Raw genomic sequence first — 23,669 nt, forward strand, 5'->3', positions numbered from 1 at the left:
TGTGTTTCTCTGTGTTGCCCTGTGAAGGACTGGCGCCCCCTCCAGGGTGTATTTCCGCCTTGCGCCCAATGATTCCAGGTAGGCTCTGGACCCACCGCAACCCTGAACTGGATAAGGGTTACAGACAATGAATAAATGAATAAATGAATAAATGAATGAATGAATGTCCCCTTTATAGGAACGCAAAGCAATAGAAGGTGAGAAAAAAATAATTAACAGAATCTAACACACACACATCACAATTCTCAAAATGTCAGAAATTAAATGAAGCTAATATTCAGTAATGTTTGCTATTGACCTTAGACTAGTGTGTACACAGATGCACAAGCACACACACATGAGCACACTGGCATCGGGACTGTGGTCGATGCATGAGTAGGCGCAATTACGCCAGCTAAAACATCTGTGCTATATATAGAAGCAAGCTGGACATCACATTGTTTTGTCCCTAAAATAAACACGCTCACACACACACACACACACACACACACAGTGAGGAGCATGATCGCACATAGATATAGAGTGAAATACGCAGACAGAAAGCTACAGTGCCATAGTGTTCCATGGTGCAGATTATAGAATAATCAATATTGATATAATAAGAGCATCTCGGGGAGTAACTGGTGTGTGGGAGCTCATGAAAAGAGACGAAGAGAGAGAGAGACACAGCCTCTGGCCGCTCTAACTTCCTCTTATGATGATAAAGGTCTCAGACACAAAGAGGTGGACACAGAGAGATAAACAGAGCCGATTTATCACAGAGAGAGAGATAAACAGAGGGAGCATTTTAAAGAGAGACTGCGAAATGTCCGTTTCATTTCCTCATCCTCAGTTGTACACATGCCATAAAATATGGACAAATATTAGCACCGATATTATACATGTGATGGTGAGACTAATTGCGATATAATGAAAACACACTGGTAGATCTGTAATGTGAGTTAAAGACCAGCCTGCGTTATTCACATGAATATGTTTGTTCTGTATCATGAATAGACCATAAAGCACACACATGGAGACAGGTGCACTGTACTGGACGCTCCAGAAATTGGTCAAAATCCTGCAAAATCTCTAGTTATCATAGAGCACACAGAACACACACCATCTACACGTATTACAAAGAGAATGTGATGCACCAAAATGAGAGAGCTCACTGATAATGAAATTCAGGGCACTGGCAATGTTCTGAAAAACAAACAAACAACAAACTGTCAGTAAACAAAACGTTGTAAATAAAATAAAAGTACAACTATGAAATAGTGTAGAAACCCAAAACCCACAAAAACAGAGAATGTTTGTTCAGCGAAGTCAGTAAATTACATCTTTTAGATTTATCTTCTATTGTTGTGATGTCATTTTTAAAAGTTTCTTTAAAAGTCTCTAGCAGAGATTTTCTTTCCGCTTCTGCTTTTTTTTCTGTTCTTTGTATTATTATTATTATTGGATATTGCCTTTTCGATCGATGTATCACACCTGCAATTGAGGTCTTGGGTTTTTCACCCCACCCCCTCGCCCCCACCTCCCTTGATACTTAACATGAAATGCTATCAGAAATTGTTCATCTAATATAATGTAGAAATTGTAAATAAGTTAGTGGAGTCTGCTGCTGATCAAATTGTTAGAAAATATCTGTAGTGAGCAAAGAAACACAAAAATATTTCAGTGACAGATATTCCCAAAGCTTCCTTAATTATTTTTAGAAACGCCATTGTGGTATTGACAGCTGTTCAACAATTCATTCATTGTCTGTGACCTTTATCCAGTTCAGGGTCGTGGTGGGTCCAGAGCCTACCTGGAATCATTGGGCGCAAGGCAGGAATACATCCTTCACAGTGCGACACAGTCACCCAGAGGAAACCCACGCAGACACAGGGAGAACACACCACACTCCTCACGGACAGTCACCCGGAGGAAACCCACGCAGACACAGGGAGAACACACCACACTCCTCACAGACAGTCACCCGGAGGAAACCCACGCAGACACAGAGAGAACACACCACACTCCTCACAGACAGTCACCCGGAGGAAACCCACGCAGACACAGAGAGAACACACCACACTCCTCACAGACAGTCACCTGGAGGAAACCCACGCAGACACAGAGAGAACACACCACACTCCTCACAGACAGTCACCCGGAAGAAACCCACGCAGACACAGGGAGAACACACCACACTCCTCACAGACAGTCACCCGGAGGAAACCCACGCAGACACAGAGAGAACACACCACACTCCTCACAGACAGTCACCCGGAGGAAACCCACGCAGACACAGGGAGAACACACCACACCCCTCACAGACAGTCCCTGGAGCTGTGACAGAGACACGACCTGCTGTTCCGCCGTGACTCCCCCTACAGTAAATGCCGGATCGTATCTTAAAAGAAGAATCCTGTAACAAATCAATCCTGAAATAGCCCATTCACACCTTGTGTGGTGCCATATGTTTCGCTCTGTATTTATTAAGTGCAGTTGAGTGTTTGAATAGCTTGAGCTTGGTAGTATGCTCCTCTTAATCTTTAATTAAAAACAGCTTAGTAGTTCGTTGATGCCTAGTTCATTATTGGCTAATTTTCAAAGTTTTACGAGTACAGGAAAAGAAAACATTAAAGGGTTGTTGTGGCAGTTGTAGAATGAGCTGTTTCACTTAATTATTCACAGTGACTCAGTGAACAGATACAATGTTATTGCAGTTTAAGATAAACATTGTATTTCTTTCAGTTCCAACTTCAAAAACCTTAGACAAATGTAAATAAATAAAGAAACTAAGTAATGAAAACGAGAGAGAATGTTTCGACATATGACCGAGCCCTGTGGTGATAATTTACAGCTCTGTCAGCAGTGGTATACAGCTGCTCTTTGGCAGAAATGAGATCAACTACATTTACCTACCATTATCCACAACATTTAGTTAAACCAAACATCCAGCTCCACTGCAGGAAGAAAAGATAAGATCATGTTTTGTCAGCGCCGATCATTCTTTGCAATGCTTTCCACTCACCTTCTACACGATCACAGCAACCATTACCATCTACGGCTTTGGAGCAAGGCTCTTTTTAGGGCCGATGACACCGTGGCTCATTTTAATGGCCTGCTATAAATATGTTCTGAACAACGACAAGCTGCTCAAGGAAACACTGTGCTCAGTGCTTTGTGGAAACTCTCCTATCTGACTAATCAGTTTTCTTTGATGTGTTTCTTTTCCATTCTGTTTCTATGCAGGAGGCAAATTGGCGCGGACGAGCCTCTGCAACTGAGAATAACCGAGAGAGATCATTAACACGTTGGGACACACGCATAGCTGTCCGCCCACCAACACACACACGCGCCAACACCCAGCCTCACATATACACACGTGCAGATACACACACACACATACAGATGGCACTAGAAGACTCCACCTTCGCTTCCCGCCCAGAGTCCCTTTCTCTGCCGGTCCCAGAGAAGGGGGAGGAGCCTGCACAGGAGGCCAAAGAAGATGCCCCCACCACCGGCGTCTTTAACGTATCGGAGGAGCTCGGACATGTGGTTACCACGGAGACGTCCCCACCACCACAGCCGTCCACAAATAACAACATGTCCTTCCAAGACAAAATGGCTGCAAGAGAGGCACAAGCCAATCAGCCGCGGAAAAAGATTCAGGTGGTGGTGCAGGAACGGGGAAGGTTTGGCTGGGGTAAGAGATTTGAACCTCCTGATTTTGTACACAATTTTGTGGTGTGTTCTCCATGTAAAGGTAAAATACACGTAACAGCTGGAGGAGTGAACTTAATTTTGTATTCAAGTCTAAAGAAAACACTTCTACGATGTGTGTTAGTTTTTATTACTTTATATTGTTTTTATTATTAATGTAATAATTTATAAAAAAATAATTTTTATAAGGGCGCAGCAGGTAGTGTCGCAGTCACACAGCTCCAAAAACACACGTTGGGAGGTGGATTGGCGACTTAAAAAGTGTCCGTAGGTGTGAGTGAATGTGTGAGTGTGTGTCGCCCTGTGAAGGACTGGCGCCCCCTCCAGGGTGTATTCCCGCCTTGCGCCCAATGATTCCAGGTAGGCTCTGGACCCACCGCGACCCTGAACTGGATAAGGGTTACAGATAATGAATGAATGAATGAAATGTTTTTATAATTATGTCATACCATGAATTTTTGTTTTATCATAACTTTATTGTACAAATGGTATAATACACTGTCCAATGCATCTCTGTTTATTTTGCAAACCCCTATGTTCCCTACAAAACAGATTTGTACAGACGTAGTTATTCTCATGAAGAATCAGCCTCCTCCTTCTTGTATAAAGTTATTATTATTCAGAGATGAGCTCATGACAGCGATATGATGCATAACCAGAATTAAACCTGCACCATATTTTCAAAAATTGCAGCTGCTGCTTCCTCCCCACTGCAGAATCAGATCATTTAGGACGTGGACTTGGGGCCTTTTCTGCTGCTCTGTCACCATGTGTATGTAATGTGACGAAAAATCAGTGTGATGTAACTGTGCTTTATGTCTTTCTTCATCCACATTCTCTACCATTCGCTCTGTTTTCTCCCACTGACTCTCTTCTCTTACGCTTGACATCCATTATGATTTCTCTTTCTGACCGCTTCTATTTTTCTCTTTTTGGCTCTGGCTCTCTCCTTTTCTCTGTATTTACATCCCTCCCCTCTCTCTCTTTTGTAGGTCGCAGTAAGCGTAAGCGGCAGCGCTATGTGGAGAAGAATGGCCGCTGTAACGTGCAGCATGGGAACATGCGGGAAACGTACCGCTACCTGACAGACATCTTCACCACGCTGGTGGACCTGAACTGGCGATGCTCACTCTTTGTGTTTGTCATGGCGTACGCTGTCACCTGGCTCTTCTTTGGAGCGATCTGGTACCTTATCGCATACTGCAGGTGTGTAAATGGGCCCAGAGCGTACATGCTCACAGAGAGGACACTTAGTTTATAGCCTATTGTCTGTATTTTATAAATTACTTTGGATAACGATGACTAAACTACATTAGCTTTTAAGTTTCTAATTATGTATTCATTCATTCATTCATTCACTGTCTGGAACTGCTTATCCCGGACATGGTGGGTCCGAATCCTACCCGGAATCACTGGGTGCAAGGCAGGTACTCCCCCTAGAGGGGGTGCCACTTAAAAACAAAAAGTCTCAGATATGGACTTTGTGTGCAGAATTGCCTTTGCATGATTTAAAGGCAGTTTTAAAATTGTTGTGATGCTTCATTGACCTGTAAAAGGAAGAATAGAGCCTCTGTCTTTGTTCCCCTTGGCTCAGAACTGCAGAAACTCCACTATGTAACAGGGAACACCCCCCCCCCCTTTCCCTTTGATTTCAGGACAGTGCATTGCACTGTTAAACTGTAGGGGGAGCTCAGGAGCAAAAAGATCAAATCTTATCTGGTGTTTTTTAACAGATGGGAAGAATTAAGAAATAAAACGTGGCCTGTTTATGGTCAACACTTTAAAACTGGATGGAATAGTTTATTACAAAAAGGTGTTCGCTTACTCCATTGTACATTATTTACTACATATTTGTCATTAAATATTTACCGTATTATTCCATGCTTTAGCGCATTGTATCAGGTGAAAATCATAGAAGCTAAAGATAGAATAGAAAGTAGGTCTCACATGTGGGAGGGTGCCTACGGGTGGCCAGTGTAATTTATAATGTTTTTCTGTAAGAAGATAATATAGCGGTTGTTGTTTTTAAACATTTCCCAGGCCTCCTGCCTAACTCCGCTGCTTAGTTTACATGCAGACAGAGCAGTATATATCTCAGGCACAGCAGATGGACACTAACATATGTGTAGCTGTGAGTGTATCATAGTTGGATTTGAGTCAGTGTATTCCTCAGGGTTTTCCTCAGGTATGGAGGACACAAACAAACAATTACACGTGCACATGGACACAGAGCTAATATCATGCACAAACACGTAAAGCATACACACATGCGCCTAACCACCTGAGATTAACCTGCAGTCATCTGAGTGGGTGAGATCCAGAGAACAGCAACACAACACACTCCTACTTTTGCTCTCTCTCTCTCTCTCTCTCTCTGTTATCTCCTCTTTAAAAGCCCCATTAAAACAAACTCTTTATTGTATTATTAACTTACTGTTCAGCAGAATATATAAAACATAATGTCAGAGGATTTCAGTCCCGTTTTCTGTGTTCCACAGCCAAGAGAACCCTAGTATAAACAGTGCTGATTGGCTGCTGAATAAATAACATATAACCGGAGTTATCTGTTATTCTGAGTGTATTAGTGATGCACTGATCTCTTACACTGGAAGGGTATTAGCATTAATTCAGTGTTTATGGATCAACTGGTCAAGGCCAGAGACTGGATCTAGGGCTCCTGAGTGACATATTGTTGATAGATTGTACATTAGAAACCGGGTCCAACCGTAGAATTAAAGTAAATTTGAACGTGTCGTACATGATATAAAATAGGCTACTCGCTATAAAAAATATTTGCATGTGTAGTTATAGCTGTTTTTTAAGTGTGAAGCACAACATGGAACTGGACTGTAACTCACTCACTCGCTCGCCCATGTACACACATACTCAATCATGGTTAGGAATTGGACCACAAGGGGCACAATTTGTCAAATACTCACATTTAGTCACTGCTCCTTATGGGGGTGCTATTGTGTATTTTCACATATTTCTGCCGTATTTTATATCCTTAACCTTGACTATGATATTTTGGTTCTATCACATATTCACAAACCGAAATATCTCTCTCTCTCTCTCTCTCTCTCTCTCTCTCTCTCTCTCTCTCTTTCTCTTTCTCCTTTCTCTCTCTCTCTCTCTCCCTGTCCTTTCTCTCTCTCTCTCTCTCTCTCTCTCTCTCTCTCTCCCCCCTCTCTCTCCCCCTCTCTATCTTTCTCTCCCCCTTTCTCTCTCTCTCTCTCTCTCTCTCTCTCTCTCTCTCCCCCCTCTCTCTCTTTCTCTCTCTCCTTTCTCTCTCTCTCTCCCTCTCTATCTCTTTCTCCTTTCTCTCTCCCTCTCTCCCTGTCCTCTCTCTCTCTCTCTCTCTCTCCCCCCTCTCTCTCTTTCTCTCTCTTTTTTCTCTCTCTCTCTCCCTCTCTATCTCTTTCTCCTTTCTCTCTCTCTCTCTCCCTGTCCTTTCTCTCTCTCCCCCTCTCTATCTTTCTCTCCCCCTTTCTCTCTCTCTCTCCCCCTTTATCTCTCTCTCTCTCTCTCTCTCTCTCTCTCTCCCCCCTCTCTCTCTTTCTCTCTCTCCTTTCTCTCTCTCTCTCCCTCTCTATCTCTTTCTCCTTTCTCTCTCCCTCTCTCCCTGTCCTCTCTCTCTCTCTCTCTCTCTCTCTCCCCCCTCTCTCTCTTTCTCTCTCTCCTTTCTCTCTCTCTCTCCCTCTCTATCTCTTTCTCCTTTCTCTCTCTCTCTCTCCCTGTCCTTTCTCTCTCTCTCTCTCTCTCTCTCTCTCTCTCTCAAGGGGGGATCTGGATCATTTGGAAGATGAGACATGGACCCCATGTGTGAATAATGTTAACGGCTTCATCTCTGCTTTCCTCTTCTCCATCGAGACCGAGACCACCATTGGCTATGGCCATCGCGTCATCACTGACCAGTGTCCAGTGGGCACCATGCTTCTGTTACTGCAAGCCATACTCGGCTCTATGGTCAATGCCTTTATGGTAAGAAGACACAGACACTCATACACTGAAAACGCATTAAATGAAAGATGTACATAATTCCACAAGAATATTAAACATTGACACAAACTTGTCTCTCAAAATGATCCCACTTCTTCATGTGGAAATGATGTATATTATGTATAACTTTAGTTTTTAGTGCACACATTCTTATAAAATGAATGTAATCATTTACACAGATAAATGCAATGAAAAAGAAGTGGTTACAAACAGAGTCACGACCCAACACTGGGGATGAGGGACTCATGAAGCTTGATTGGTTCATATTAGAGCTGTCCCAAACTGCTTTTTACAGGCTTTTAGATTGTTTTAAAATGAGTGTTTGAATCCTCATCTGTGTGGTTGGGCATTAGTGTGTGTTGCACTTGCAAAAGTGGATAAGAAAACCTTAAATATAACTTCACTAAATGGAAATTGGGCTGTAAAATTTACAGGAAAATACAATTTTACATTTAAGTAAGACTGGTGCAGCAGGTAGGTGTCGCAGTCACACAGCTCCAGGGGCCTGGAGGTTGTGGGCTGGTTCCCGCTCCGGGTGACTGTCTGTGAGGAGTGTGGTGTGTTCTCTCTGTGTCTGCGTGGGTTTCCTCCGGGTGACTGTCTGTGAGGAGTGTGGTGTGTTCTCCCTGTGTCTGTGTGGGTTTCCTCCGGGTGACTGTCTGTGAGGAGTGTGGTGTGTTCTCTCTGTGTCTGCGTGGGTTTCCTCCGGGTGTCTGTCTGTGAGGAGTGTGGTGTGTTCTCCCTGTGTCTGCATGGGTTTGCTCCGGGTGTCTGTCTGTGAGGAGTGTGGTGTGTTCTCTCTGTGTCTGCGTGGGTTTCCTCCGGGTGACTGTCTATGAGGAGTGTGGTGTGTTCTCTCTGTGTCTGCGTGGGTTTCCTCCGGGTGTCTGTCTGTGAGGAGTGTGGTGTGTTCTCGCTGTGTCTGCATGGGTTTGCTCCGGGTGTCTGTCTGTGAGGAGTGTGGTGTGTTCTCTCTGTGTCTGCGTGGGTTTCCTCCGGGTGACTGTCTATGAGGAGTGTGGTGTGTTCTCTCTGTGTCTGCGTGGGTTTCCTCCGTGTGCTCCGGTTTCCTCCCACAGTCCAAAAACACACGTCAGTAGGTTGGTTGGCGACTCAAAAGTGACCGTAGGTGTGAGTGTGTGAGCGAATGTGTGTGTGTGTCTGTTTTGCCCTGTGAAGGACTGGCGCCCCCTCCAGGGTGTGTTCCCACCTTGCGCCCAATGATTCCAGCTAGGCTCTGGACCCACCACAGCCCTGAACTGGATAAGGGTTACAGATAATGAATGGATTTAAATAAAACAAATCCAAGGGTTTATTGATCCCAAGGAAAGTTGCTGGGCCAAAGGCTGATGGAGACTAGCCCTTTTTTTTCCACTTCATAAATTATTTGTATGGCCTTGTCTCACACACACTCTGCGCTCGTGAAGCCTGCCACAAAACCTCTGACAGACGACTGTGTATTTAAATTGTAAATTGTGGCAAAATGCAGTATTTTCCATATTGGAATTCACCTGCTGCATGAATCTACAGGGACGCCTCATAAATACTCATCAGCGCAGTGATTAACATATTGGAGTGGAGTTGCGTAGTATTCAGGGTGAAAGCATTAATATTAATTTGACAGTTAACACTTCAACTTCACACCATATCCCTGCACCAGATGCACTTCTATTTCTCTCTGTTTTCTCCACCTCTCTCCCTCTCGTTCTGTAAATACGGCTGTATAATTTTTCATATTGGATTAATTTTCTGCGCTGTGGGTGAGAGAATAGGTTCTGTTTTTCATCTCACTCGATTCTCTTTCATCTTCAGATTCTCCAAAGTGGCAACAAATTGTGTGTGTGTGTGTGTGTGTGTGAGAGAGAGAGAGCGAGAGAGTTATTTCAGACGAGCCAAATGAGTCATACATTTTAAAACGAGGGGATTTCTCATTCTGCCTCTCCTCTTGTTTATACCTCTTCTTTTCTTATAATCTCTATCCCATTATCTCTGTCCTTCATTTTTTTCTCTAAACTTAATTTAATATTTTACAACATCATTCAGTCTCTGTACCTGATCTGAGGTTATAATGAGTTTGTGACCAAAGGTGTGTGTGTGTGTGTGTGTTTGTGTGTGTGTGTGTGTGAATTTAGTTAATTTGTCTTGTCCTGGTTTAATGTCTTTTCCTGAGGCTGTATTTCACCCATGTAATCTAGAACACACACCCACACACACTTCAGACACACACACACACTTCAGAAACACAGAAATAAGTAATGCTTTGAAATCACTTGATTGAAAGAGGCATGCATTTTCCATTAAAGGACAGTGTTGGAGTTTTCAAAGAATTAAAGTTAAAAATAAAGGTTATTATATTTAACTTTAATTGTTTACTTTGCTTAAATAAATCAAAAGAATGATTTCCATTTAAAAGCAGCATGTTTTGTTATTGATTTATAAAAATAGACCAAAACATTTCATCAGAATGTGTGTATTACACTCAGTTATTAAATAAAATTAATCGCGAACACAGCATTCACAGACCCTCAACCTAAAAATAACCTGATTTCCATGTGAAGAACTCTGCTGGTAATGAAAAAAGACCATGGGAGTTGCACTATTTGCACACAACTGAATATAATCATATCACTCTCAGCCTCTTTTTGTTCACACAGCGTATGGATCCTGGGTCTGTTTGTACTGGGCTCTCAAGGGTAAACGTATCTTTCCATTTGCATGACATCCCTGTCTTTTCTGCTGACAGAAATGTGTTTGAAGACTGCATTAAATTTAAAGACTATATTTGAATAAAAGCTACAACTGTGGATTCCATCATTGCAACAAACAGCACAAAATAAAATATAAAATAATAATAATAATTTGGGCGGCATGGTGGCACAGCAGGTAGGTGTCGCAGTCACACAGCTCCAGGGACCTGGAGGTTGTGGGTTCGATTCCCGCTCCGGGTGACTGTCTGTGAGGAGTGTGGTGTGTTCTCTCTGTGTCTGTGTGGGTTTCCTCCGGGTGACTGTCTGTGAGGAGTGTGGTGTGTTCTCCCTGTGTCTGCGTGGGTTTCCTCCGGGTGACTGTCTGTGAGGAGTGTGGTGTGTTCTCTCTGTGTCTGTGTGTGTTTCCTCCGGGTGACTGTCTATGAGCTGATTAAAAGGGGGTTGTGAGGAAATGCTGCTCTCTGTGGTTTGTTTAAGTTCAGAAGCTCTGCGTCTTTTAATGTGGAGCAGTGTGTTTGAGGGAAATATGACTGTTGTGTTTTCATGGCTGATGTTTAATTTATCTGTAAGTTTTTATTTTTATTCACTCTTTGAGTTACCACGGAAACTCATTTGTTTTGTTTTGTCACCTCCTGTAACTCAGTTAGCTGAGTGATTCCAAATTCGAAAACATTTCCAAACTGCAGAAATAAATCAGTATCACCCACCCGTGGAGCAGGAATAGAGCCGTATCTTCGTCTTGGTTCACGCTTTTCAAAGTTTGGAGATGTATTCGTTGTCCAGATTCCTCCTTTCTGACGGACAGCAGACAGAGAAAGCCTCGCAAACCAGACACAGGCAGGATGTTTTTAGCAGTTTACTGACAATGGGGATTTGTATCCACATTAGACCAGTTTTGAACTCGGAGACAGACTGCAGAGCTGGAGAATGGTGAGGAAACATCCTTGAGATTTATATAAAAAAGTGTTTTTCATTAACATCATGAACATCACCTTTAACTTTTTTAACTGAAAACATATAACAAGTTTATAAAAGCCTCAAAGATGATATAGATGCTGTCCGAGGAAAAACATGCATCTAAATGGCAGCAGATTTGATCAATAGGAATGCTCCAGAATGAATTGGAATTCAGGTTTTTACAGTGACTTCCACTGAAAATTGTGTGGTTTTTTTTTTCTAATTTTATTTATTTAAATGTTATTTTTTTTGAGGTGCTGTATTCTCTTTTGGCAGCGACGATATATAAAAGCTGTTTACGTTTTGAACAGCCATTCACGCTGCTTATGAATGAATTTCAGTTCAGAAGCCTGCTTTTTTTGGCATTTTCATTGTTGTAATGTTGCACCTGACTAGACAGACATCTAAGTGAACATCTCTGTATGTATCTCTTTGTTGTAATCTGTCCCTCTCTCTCTCTCTCTCTCTCTCTCTCTCCCCCTCTCTCTCTCTCTCTCTCTCAGGTGGGATGCATGTTTGTGAAGATCTCTCAGCCAAACAAGCGGGCAGAGACACTTGTGTTTTCCCGGAACGCGGTCATCTCTCTGCGGGACGATAAGCTGTGTCTGATGTTCAGAGTCGGGGATTTAAGATCTTCACACATTGTAGGAGCAAACATGAGAGCCAAACTCATCAAATCCAAACAGACCCAAGAGGGTGAGAAATCAGCTATAACATCATCTAGACTACAAAACATTAACATCAAATCAAAGGCATCAACTGCAATGGCTCACGAGCAAAAAGTTCAGAATACAATGGAGCCACCTGCTGGAGTATTCTGTTATCTACTCTTTGTTTTTAACTCAAATAGTAGTGTAAGTCAGATGGGTGTGAATATCTGTAGTGATACTTGATCTGACAGTGACAGGATACTTGCTTTGATTTTGAAATATTAGAATTCATTATAATTTATTATAATGTAAATATTTAACGGTGGCGCAGCACGTTAGTCACACAGCTCCAGGGACCTGGACATTATGGATTTGATTCCCGCTCTGGGTGACTGTCTGTGAGGAGTGTGGTGTGTTCTCACTGTGTTCTCACCCGGAGGAAACCCACGCAGACACAGGGAGAACACACCACACTCCTCACAGACAGTCACCCGGAGGAAACCCACACAGACACAGGGAGAACACACCACACTCCTCACAGACAGTCACCCGGAGGAAACCCACACAGACACAGGGAGAACACACCACACTCCTCACAGACAGTCACCCGGAGGAAACCCACGCAGACACAGAGAGAACACACCACACTCCTCACAGACAGTCACCCGGAGGAAACACACACAGACACAGGGAGAACACACCACACTCCTCACAGACAGTCACCCGGAGGAAACCCACGCAGACACAGAGAGAACACACCACACTCCTCACAGACAGTCACCCGGAGGAAACACACACAGACACAGGGAGAACACACCACACTCCTCACAGAAAGTCACCCGGAGGAAACCCACACAGACACAGGGAGAACACACCACACTCCTCACAGACAGTCACCCGGAGGAAACCCACGCAGACACAGGGAGAACACACCACACTCCTCACAGACAGTCACCCGGAGGAAACCTACGCAGACACAGAGAGAACACACCACACTCCTCACAGACAGTCACCCAGAGGAAACCCACGCAGACACAGGGAGAACACACCACACTCCTCACAGACAGTCACCCGGAGGAAACCCACGCAGACACAGGGAGAACACACCACACTCCTCACAGACAGTCACCCGGAGGAAACCCACGCAGACACAGGGTTAACACACCACACTCCTCACATTTTCTGCCATTCTTATACCTTTTTGAAAGAATGATAGGACATCTTGTCCTACTAGGTCCTTATTAAATGTTCTGTTGTTTCCTCTCTTTATTTCTCCTTAGGTGAGTTTATTCCTCTGGATCAGACAGATATCAGTGTGGGCTTTGAGACGGGGGATGATCGTCTGTTTCTGGTCTCGCCGCTGGTCATCTCTCACGAGATTGATTCTCGCTCCCCGTTCTGGGACATGTCTCAGTCGCAGTTGGAGAAAGAAGACTTTGAGATAGTTGTTATTCTGGAGGGCATGGTGGAAGCTACAGGTGAGACAAACACATTCAGTACTGTGTGAAGGTTTTAGACACCTCTGAAAAAGAGATTTAAAGAGTTATTTTATCTGAATTTTAGCTGATTTCAAACTCCATTTGGTCAAACAAACTATCTGGAAACAAACTTTGTTCTTTACTCTCGCTCACCACATATCTACTATATTTTAGAAAAAAATATCCGTTTACTTTTAATATATTTGTTTTTTTCTTACTGTAATCATTTATAATTTTATACAAGCACCACATTTATTGAGAAGATAAACGACTTTAAGTAATAACAATAATCTTAAGTGCCTAAGACTTTTGCACAGTACTGTATTCTCTTAGCGCCTCACTCCAGGTGACTGTCCGTGAGGAGTATGGTGTGTTTTCCTTGTGTCTGCGTGGGTTTCCTCCGGGTGCTCCGGTTTCCTCCCACTGTCCAAAAACACACGTTGGTAGGTGGATTGGAGACTCAAAAGTGTCCGTAGGTGTGAGTGTGTGAGTGAATGTGTGTGTGTGTGTGTGTTGCCCTGTGAAGGACTAGCGCCCCCTACAGGGTGTGTCCTCACCTTGCCCCCAATGATTCCAGGTAGACTCCGGACCCACCGCGACCCTGAACTGGACAAGGGTTACAGATAATGAATGAATGAATGAATGTATTCTCTTAAGTTTGACTTTGCCAGCAGTTAATCTACTTTTAATCAAATGACAGTATTTTGAAAGGTGTCTCACATATTAAAGCTTCAGATGAATTAAAGAAAAACACTGATCAGTTTTGTCTCCCCATCTATTTTTTGTCTGTTTTTTTGTCTAATAAACAGGTATGACATGCCAAGCACGAAGCTCTTACTTGGCAGAAGAAGTGATGTGGGGTCACAGGTTCAGCCCAATGATGTCCTTGGCTGAGGGGTTCTTTGATGTAGACTATGGAGCCTTCCATCACACCTTTGAGGTAAAAAAACAGATATTTCACTGTACGCATCATCACTGTCATCACATGTATCTCCCAAAATCACATGTATCTCCCAAAATAGCAACTTTATAGAAGAAGGAATAAACCTTCAGAACTTATCAATGTATTAAAGTTAATGTAAAAAAATTATATATATATTATTTTGGAGCATTTTGATTTTGATGTTAAGGACAGGTGCTGGATGATGCAGTAAACTAAAAATCTGCAAAAATGGAGATACATGTTTTGGACAGTGATGATATGAACTAATGCAATAATTCACATAAAATTCATCCTGAAATTGTATTTGTGTGACTTAAAAACTGAGTTAAAATACATTCATTGTCCCTATCTCTCTATAACTTTTTAATACATTTATTCTTGGTTTGTTGTGATTCTTGAAGTCAATTCCATTGAAAAGAAAATACTCATGACATACACAAAATTTCTGTTGTTTAAATCCTACACCTAACCTCTCATGTTGCTGTGGCTGTTAATGATTCGATCAGCCGCTAGCTGTCCTTACCACTCATGGATAGTCATTGAGTCCAGCCCATGAGCACCCAGTCCACCCACTGCATCATTAGCTATTCACAGGGGTCATCAGGTAGGCATCAGTGTTTTGCTGAATTAAACCCACAACACCTCCAGAAGGCTCAACAGTGAAGTCTAGTGTCCCAGTCCCACCACATCCAAGCTTTACAGTCCACCCTTATGCATCAACAACCGTAAATCCACATTGGCCTCCCTGGTGACTAAGGCTGTACTAAGCCCCACTGGCACCGTTAATGCATGCTCAGTGCCACCAGTTCCATGTGAACTTTATGTGCTTTAAGTGCTACCTCTACAGTGCATTTCCCCAAGTAATCTGTGTTGTCTTTATGCACAACCACGGACTAGACCTTTCAGCTGTTTCTGAAAACTCCTTCACAGCTGCCCTTAGTTTTTGCACCTAAAGCCAAATTGTCCATGCAGTAAAAAGTGTAATGAAGGAAAAAACTATGAAAAAGTGATGAAAAATAAGAAAACATCACAGTGCATGTTTCTTGCAAAAATATAAAAAATGTGTAGTGTATTTTAGGCCCTGTGATTAAAGGGCAAAAATCAAGTGCCTTCTCATTCTCTCTCTCTCTCTCTCTCTCTCAGGTGGACACACCTTCCTGCTCAGCACGAGAACTGGCTTTGGCTGCCGCTCGCCTGGAAGCTCACCTCTACTGGTCAATCTCCAGTCGACTAGACGAAGAGAAGTGGGAGGGGCCTAACCTTACAGAGCAATCAAAAAAGCCGACAGATTCTGAATCCGTTAGTGGGAAAGAAGGAGGTGGGCCGACGTTTATTGTGGGTGGAGTCACAGATACCCAGGACCAGTCAGTTGTAGGGGAACAGAATGGGAGTGTCACCACAGACCAGTCTGAGTCTGAGGCTTAAAAGGAAAGAAAGTGAGAATGGAATTGCTTTTTTTTTAGGGTTACAAAGGGATTATAATAATATATTACATTTAGATTCGATTGTGAAACAATCCATGCCTTCTTCTTCAAGTTTAGTCGTTTAGACGCTAATGTATAGCATAGATTACTTTTCCCCAACGGGGAAATTTTAGTCTCTTATTGCTCTTTTTGTTTATTGAATTTGATAACAGACATCTGCAATGATACTGCCTTCAAATTCTGGTAGGGTGTTTTCACATATGAAGTTTCACTTCCCTGGTGCCGTTCACTACACTCATTATACACAGAGAATACACACGGTACATTGTGTTTCCGTTATCCATAAGGTTTGCATTTCTTTTTCTTTTCTAGAAGTGGGAAGTTCCATGCATCTTCAGTTACTGCAGCTTCATAAACCTTGGTTCACTGGTGCATGTCTAAATCAGTGCCACTGGCTTTTACCAGCATTTTTTTGGGGTTTGTTTGTTAAAGCCACGCATTTCTCAGTACAGGGTCTCATATGGAAATGGATCAAACAGGCGTATGTAAAAGCACCCTTGTTCAGTAGTATGAACTGTACTGTAATTGTCTCTGTGTCAGCATAAGTCAGCCTTACACAACGTTGACTTTTTCCAATGTTAAAGTGTTTTATGACTTAACTTTCAGCAGAAACGGTTTAATTGTGTGTACACACACCAGGGACGGTAAAAAACCTTTTAAAGTGAGGGCTGATACGGGATAAACGTTTGAGTTTCATGTCTGAAAGCATTGTTTGACCAAATAGAATTATGCATCACTGTCCCGAGCGGAGACCACCACCCTTTAATTTGATTGGTTGTCGGTCGGTTTGGTCATTAATCATTTTTCAGTGTCTTAATGTATGTAATTATTTATAGATACTACACCAATGCCTCCAACACTTCGTATACTATGTCTTTCTGTATTTGTACACTCTTCGCTTTCATTAGAACATATGTGAACGGACCCCGTCAGCGAAATTAAAGACTCTTTTTGAAACATGTCAACGAGGATTAGATGAACATGGGTTAGGGTCAGTGCAGATTTGGGAATGAATAACAGCAGCAGGAGTTGTTTGAAGACAAGTATGAGCGCATTTAAACTACGGGTGGGACTTGATTAAAATAATGAATCTAATTAATTAGAAGCTTTGTAATTAATAAATCGAAATTAATCACATTTTAATCACATTTCAATATTCAGCATGAGAATTATTGATTGAAGTTTGGTTGATGAATGAATCAACGAACATAAGCTTAAATTCTAAATCTTGTTTATTTTCCCACCAGTCTACTCCCAGTGACTTGGTCAGTTTGTCTGACGTGGACTTTGACATTTTGTTTCTGAATGTGAGCCCCGACATGTGGTCGAGTGTTGAGTGGCGACACTGTTTACGTTACAGTCATCCCTCGCTACTTCGCGTTTTTTTTTATTAGACTGGGCCTGTGGGTGACACAATATATCATTTACAAGTGTTTCTTACGTACAGTACACGTGTTGTTCACGTCCACATCCGAGTGAAATTTACTGACGCTGAATCACAGCTTAGGAATGACTCTATTATAGAAACTGGTAGGATATCACATGTAGTTCCAGCTGAAAAACATTATAGAACGACTGTTTAATGGAAAGGGTGGGGTGTTAACAGTAACAGGGAGGGGTTTAAAAGTCCAAATACTCGTTAAATACATAAAAAGTATCTTTCCTCTACTTTGCGGAAATTCGTTAATTGCGGGTGGTCTTGGAACGCATCCCCCGCCAAAAGCGAGGGATCACTGTACTGTTAACATCACTGACCCGCGCACTAGCCCCAACATGTTTTGCGTTGAGTTGGTAACGAACGGTGGAAGTGCTCCTGTGATAAACAAACTCCTTCCTGCTGAAAGTGCAAATAACAACATTTTTGTTTGTACTTCCATCTGGAAGTTTCTTGTATTTAAATTTCCCTTCCACCAGCGTAGTCTCTTCCGTCATCTCCATCATGTTCATCACACTGTGTGTCGTTATAATCTGTACGCCTGGAACTCATGCACTGAGAAACTTTCCATGGTGCAAAGTGCAGTTAAAATGCGTTAAATTTTTTATTTCGTTATTTTCCTCGTAATTAATTAATCAAAATTAACGCGTTAAAGTCCCACCCCTAATTTAAACATATACTGTGTGCGCTGCTACAACCAAAACACATTTCTGAGAAGAACAAGAGATGGACGCTGTTGTCGAGACCAAGTGGGGGACAAAGTAAACGCTGAACATTGTGATGTTATAATTCATTGTTGAGGCTTATCTGTAATCTTCTGTTTTTAGCTCATTTTTGGTGCTGATAAAAAAATGCAAACCTGTCCTTAGTTGCTTTTTTTTGATAGAAACGAAAGGGTGGTCTCTGACTTTTGCACAGTACTGATGTTGGGAGGCTCCTGCGTCTATGAGCGAGGAAGCCCTACTGCCATGGGCCACACTACAGGTGTCAAACTTTGATATTTTGCAATCAAGGGACCTGCCAAAGGAACTATTGCACAGCTTAATTGTTCCCGCAGCATCCTGCGGAACGGACATTTGCTCTCAAATATAGCGGGCTATAAATAGAGCCTTATTGTTGTGTGGTGTTGCTGGTGCCTTTTTAGAATTTCTTGGACTCAGAGGGACTTAACCCCTTTGGGTTAGATATGATTCTAGAGCCATAATGTGTACTAACCATGAAATAACAACGAAAGCTCATTCGCAGGATTGGAGAGGCGGAGCATAACCGGTTTGTGCTAATGAGACCCTGATTTAGAGGCTGAGCGGTAAACACAGCAAACGTTATGCATCCAGATCACTTGATTCAAGTCCATACATCAGATCCACATATGAATATATTACGTCAGCAGACTTTACTTTATTGTATTATATCACTCTTATAATTCATGTGATGGATTTAGGTGGAAACGATGTTCTTGTTGAATCAAGTAAATTCAGTGCAATGCTTGTTGATTTATCTATATTCTAATAATAACAAGGCTGATGTATGAACACTTATGTCCCAAGATTCCTCTTGGTTTATTATGAAATATGCTTTTAAGGTAGATTCCATTAAGGACGCCTGTTGCAATATCGGACCGTTTTTGTTTAGCTGCTGATGGGATTCAGTGCTGAAACTGAAGCTGAAAACACAAAAAGCAACTTGATGTACAAAACAAAGTACTTGTTAGCGTGTTACTATGGCGACATTGCGTTCTGGTTTTTAACACCACGTTCCGATTCACCGTTTATAGATCTCTAACTTGGAAACCAGACAGTGCTATAATTAGCTGGCTATATATTGCTCCTGCCCACCCACTAGGTCTTGTCTGGAAACATTATTCATGCACTGCCAGACCATCAGGTGACAGTAAAAATATGTTCCTTGAGGTTGCTTAGATAAAGCATTAAGGCATGGTGATTAAAATGTAGTCTGGAGCACCATACACTTTTTACAGCATTTTAGTATTTAGGACCAGTATCCACAAATCGGGGCGGCACGGTGGTGCAGCAGGTAGTGTCTCTGCCACACAACTCCAGGGACCAGGGTTGTGGGTTCCTGCTCCGGGTGACTGTCTGTGAGGAGTGTGGTGTGTTCTCCCTGTGTCTGCGTGGGTTTCCTCCAGGTGACTGTCTGTGAGGAGTGTGGTGTGTTCTCCCTGTGTCTGTGTGGGTTTCCTCCGGGCGACTGTCTGTGAGAAGTGTGGTGTGTTCTCCCTGTGTCTGCGTGGGTTTCCTCCGGGTGACTGTCTGTGAGGAGTGTGGTGTCTTCTCTCTGTGTCTGTGTGGGTTTCCTCCGGGTGACTGTCTGTGAGGAGTGTGGTGTGTTCTCCCTGTGTCTGCGTGGGTTTCCTCCGGGTGACTGTCTGTGAGGAGTGTGGTGTGTTCTCTCTGTGTCTGTGTGGGTTTCCTCCGGGTGACTGTCTGTGAGGAGTGTGGTGTGTTCTCCCTGTGTCTGCGTGGGTTTCCTCCGGGTGACTGTCTGTTAGGAGTGTGGTGTGTTCTCTCTGTGTCTGCATGGGTTTCCTCCGGGTGACTGTCTGTGAGGAGTGTGGTGTGTTCTCTCTATTTTTGCGTGGGTTTCCTCCGGGTGCTCTAGTTTCCTCCTACGCTCCAAAAAAAAACACATTGGTAGGTGGATTGAAGACCCAAGATTGTCCGTAGGTGTTGACCCGTGAAGGACTGGCACCCCCTCCAGGGTGTATTCCCGCCTTGTGTAGGCGCTGGACCCACAGTGACCCAGAACTGGATACGCGCTTACAGATAATGAATGAATCCACAAATCTTGAAGATCCACCAAAATGTTATAATTTGTAGATTTACTTTATTTATTTGCCTTTTTTGATCAACTTAGATATTAGGACCTGAGGCAGCTGTATTCAGATACATACTCAGGATAAGGTTGTATGCTAGGTCTAGAGCCATTGAGTTGTTCTTATAGAGATCTGTAGAGACCCCTGACCTCCACATTTAGCCAGAAGTGAGCTGAGTATTACTGTATTTGTTTTCCCTTTAATTAGGAATGCTAACTTAGTTATACTTAAGTGATATGGCATGATATAATGGGATACATTTGCTTAATTAACTTGCTGCAGGTGGTAAATTGTGTTTCTTTCGACAGAAACAACCTTGGAATTTTTTGTGCCAAATGCTAGTGTCCCTTCAGGTAACAGACTTTAATGAATGTTGATTGCTTAAAGCCACATACATCGAATTCCATGCCAGTGTGTCGCGCTCATGTTGAAAAATGACTTTTGAGGAATTAAAGCTAACCTTAAGGTAGGACTGAATCACCAGTGTAAAATAACACCAAACCACTGCTTAAATCCATTACTTTAGAAGACGGATATAGTGCAATATCCAGATACTGGGTCTGTGTAGTTCCCATAGACTTCCATCCCCTCCATGACTCCGGGTGGGATGGAGTTGAGGATAGTAAGGGAATATTGTGTAGCTGCCACGATAACTGACGTCACATTATGCTTTTCTGAGTATAGTATGAGCCCCTTGGTGAGTGCTGATTTAAACGTGTGGTGAAGAGTGAATCAGTGAGTGAGTGAGTCACAAGTCTATGGGGTTCTTCAAATCTGAAAAGACCAATCACACAGAGCCTGTAAACAACAACGACAAGCAGTTTATAATAATGACACAAACTGCCTAGTAACAGCTGACTGTGTTGATGGTGTTCCTTTTATAATGTGCATTGATTAGTACATTTCTGCTGCAGCTTGTTTACAGGTCTCATATTGAGATACGTATTGTGCGTTGTGAAAATGTCTTCAAGTGCCATGGCATTATATTTTGCCACATGTAATCCACAGGTCTCTGCTCAGTTGTTTGTTTCATTTATGTAAATACAGACACATGCCCATGACACCTGTGCTCTGTGGTTGAACGTGGATCTTACAGCACGAGAAGGGCATCATCGGAGGGTAGGAACACTGGTTCCCTAATGAGACACTTCTTCTGCCCCTATAGCAGTGTTGGACCTGAGGGATGCTGCAGAGGTGTAGTTACTCTTTAATTCTCAGTTGAAGCGAAGCCACACAGAAGTCCTGCTGAATTTATTAGAACACATGAATGATATGTTTTTATATAACTATTAAATATTCATTTATTTGTTTATTTACATATTTCGATGAAGACATTTTTGCAGCACATGATACACACTGCGATTTACAGTCGTGGCACTTCAGGTTTCTTTATTCAACGTGCAGTTGATAACAGTTCTGACGATGCCCAGAAAAGCTGGACGTAATTTATTGTGACAGCTATAACTTTACCACAGAAAGAGTGGACTGCACACACACACACACACACACACACACACACTGGACGTTATGCAAGACTTAGCTTAAAATCATTTGCTGCACATTTCCATGCACAGCAGGGTACAGTACTAGTCTTAGTTTTTAGACAATTCTCCAGTCAGCGTCGTCACACAAAACCGTATTCCTTTATATAGAAGGAATGTTGTTGTCTTTATGCACCATTTTGGTGTTTAGGAATTTGTACGTTTGCTTTGGTATTCTGCAAACCATTTACCGTTTAAAAAGTTGCAATACGTGTCTCTTATTAACGAAGTCTTTCTATACCGCCCTCTACGTCATGTCCATGTGCTGATTGGAATTCAGAGACGTCGCCCTCTTTGAACACACCCTGCGGAGAGAAGGCCTTTATCGATGAGAAAAGGCTCAGGGTTTGCTCTCTCTCTCTCTCTCTCTCTCTCTCTTTGAAATCGTGGTGTGTGTTGTCTTGTATGCGGTGTGTAGCACATGCAGATCTCTCTTGCAGATAAAGTATGAAAAGCACAAACCCTACACTGGTCCCTGGGACTTTTTTCCTCTTGCTTTTGCTGCTCTAGGCATTTTTAAAATCAGTGTTTTTATTCTGTACGACGACCTGTGTTAGAAATGACAATAAAACTATTGAACCTTAACATCTGGAATGTTTTCTATGGATGCAAACAGGAATATTGTGAAATACACAGTAAAATATATATCTGTTATCTGTTCCCTGCTGGTGGTTAGTATATTGGGTAATTTGTCATTGCTTAAATGTGTCCCAAATAACACCATACTCCCTGCATCGTGAATGTCACTGATAATTAAACTGAAAATACTACACTCAGACAGTAATTAGGTACTAATTCAACAGGGAGACTTTCCTGTTTTTGGACCGTTTCCTCCCACGCTCCAAAAACACACGTTGTTAGGTGGATTGGCGACTCAAAAGTGTCCGTAGGTGTGAGTGTGTGAGTGAGTGTGTGTCACCCTGTGAAGGACTGGCGCCCCCTCCAGGGTGTGTTCCCGCCTTGCGCCCAATGAATGAATGAATGAATCACAAATACACATGAGCAGAGAAATGCATTGGATTCTAACCATTTTCCTTTAGATCCTATTCTAAAAATGCTAATAAGGCTAACAGAGGATAACAGTCCTTTTCTCCTCATTTGCAACACAGTGGGATCCTTAATGCCATGAAACATGGCAGCAATGGGCTTTTATGGTTCTGAGTGTTGTGGGACACTCTCCTCTGATGCTGAGACACTGGACTCGCGACCGTCTCTGGGCCTACTGTGTTCAGTTCTATTGTGTTCTGTACTTTTCTAACCGAAGCATGAAGCTCCATCAGACAGGACACAACCATGAGCCTTGGTCACTGAAATCCACATCTCGACGCGTCGGACAGAGTTCACATTCATCGTCTCTTCCTGTGATGCCGAAGGGAGATCCTGTGTACTTTGCATGCATCACCGTTTCCCACTCTGTCTGTGGGGGTGTTATGGGTAAATGTTAAGTTATCGACTGCTCTCTGACCTTCTGACTCCCCTGTCCCTTTTTCCACCACTGATTTCTCTCCATTTTTTTCTCTACCCACCCTTTTCTCCCATCATACGCTTGTCTTTTTATAACCTGTAATGAAATGGAATAAACTGGAGCAGCTGCATATGAGCCATAGGTCATATAAATGGGTATAAAACCCCTGCAGCGTTGGAATGTGAGGCCTTTTATCGAGAGTGTTTGAGCACCATACAATTCCTCTGGGACAGTGGAGCAACATCAATAACTGATTAGTAATATTAATGTGGCTGAGTGCCATCAAGTGATCCAAACAATGTTGTAGCGTGAAGCCTTCCAAGGACAGTAGAGGTTGTTACTGCAGCACAGCGGGGCAGTCTCCCTATGAGCAGTCGTCCACATGACGTTCATTTCTCTCCCTTCTTTGTAGGCCTCATTTTTTTCCCTAAGAGTGTATCCTGCTATTCTCTGTCGGCCCACACTTCCACCACCACACAA

The 23,669-nt window shown here is 42.7% G+C and overlaps 1 protein-coding gene across 1 annotated transcript in view; it reads left to right on the forward strand.

The window, feature by feature from the left end:
• The window catches only part of LOC136678023 (G protein-activated inward rectifier potassium channel 3-like), a 29,052-nt gene extending 6,753 nt beyond the window's left edge, over nt 1–22,299 (forward strand). Inside the window, exons 2-8 of the mRNA XM_066655778.1 lie at nt 3,226–3,679; nt 4,689–4,902; nt 7,476–7,677; nt 11,864–12,056; nt 13,291–13,488; nt 14,298–14,428; nt 15,575–22,299. Coding sequence (XP_066511875.1) covers nt 3,385–3,679; nt 4,689–4,902; nt 7,476–7,677; nt 11,864–12,056; nt 13,291–13,488; nt 14,298–14,428; nt 15,575–15,856 — 1,515 coding nt within the window. The 5' untranslated portion in view covers nt 3,226–3,384 and the 3' untranslated portion in view covers nt 15,857–22,299. The remainder of the gene's footprint in view (nt 1–3,225; nt 3,680–4,688; nt 4,903–7,475; nt 7,678–11,863; nt 12,057–13,290; nt 13,489–14,297; nt 14,429–15,574) is intronic.
• Nucleotides 22,300–23,669: the final 1,370 nt, after the last annotated feature.

The sequence above is a fragment of the Hoplias malabaricus genome, chromosome Y, assembly GCF_029633855.1.
Source record: "Hoplias malabaricus isolate fHopMal1 chromosome Y, fHopMal1.hap1, whole genome shotgun sequence".
Classification (NCBI taxonomy): domain Eukaryota; kingdom Metazoa; phylum Chordata; class Actinopteri; order Characiformes; family Erythrinidae; genus Hoplias; species Hoplias malabaricus.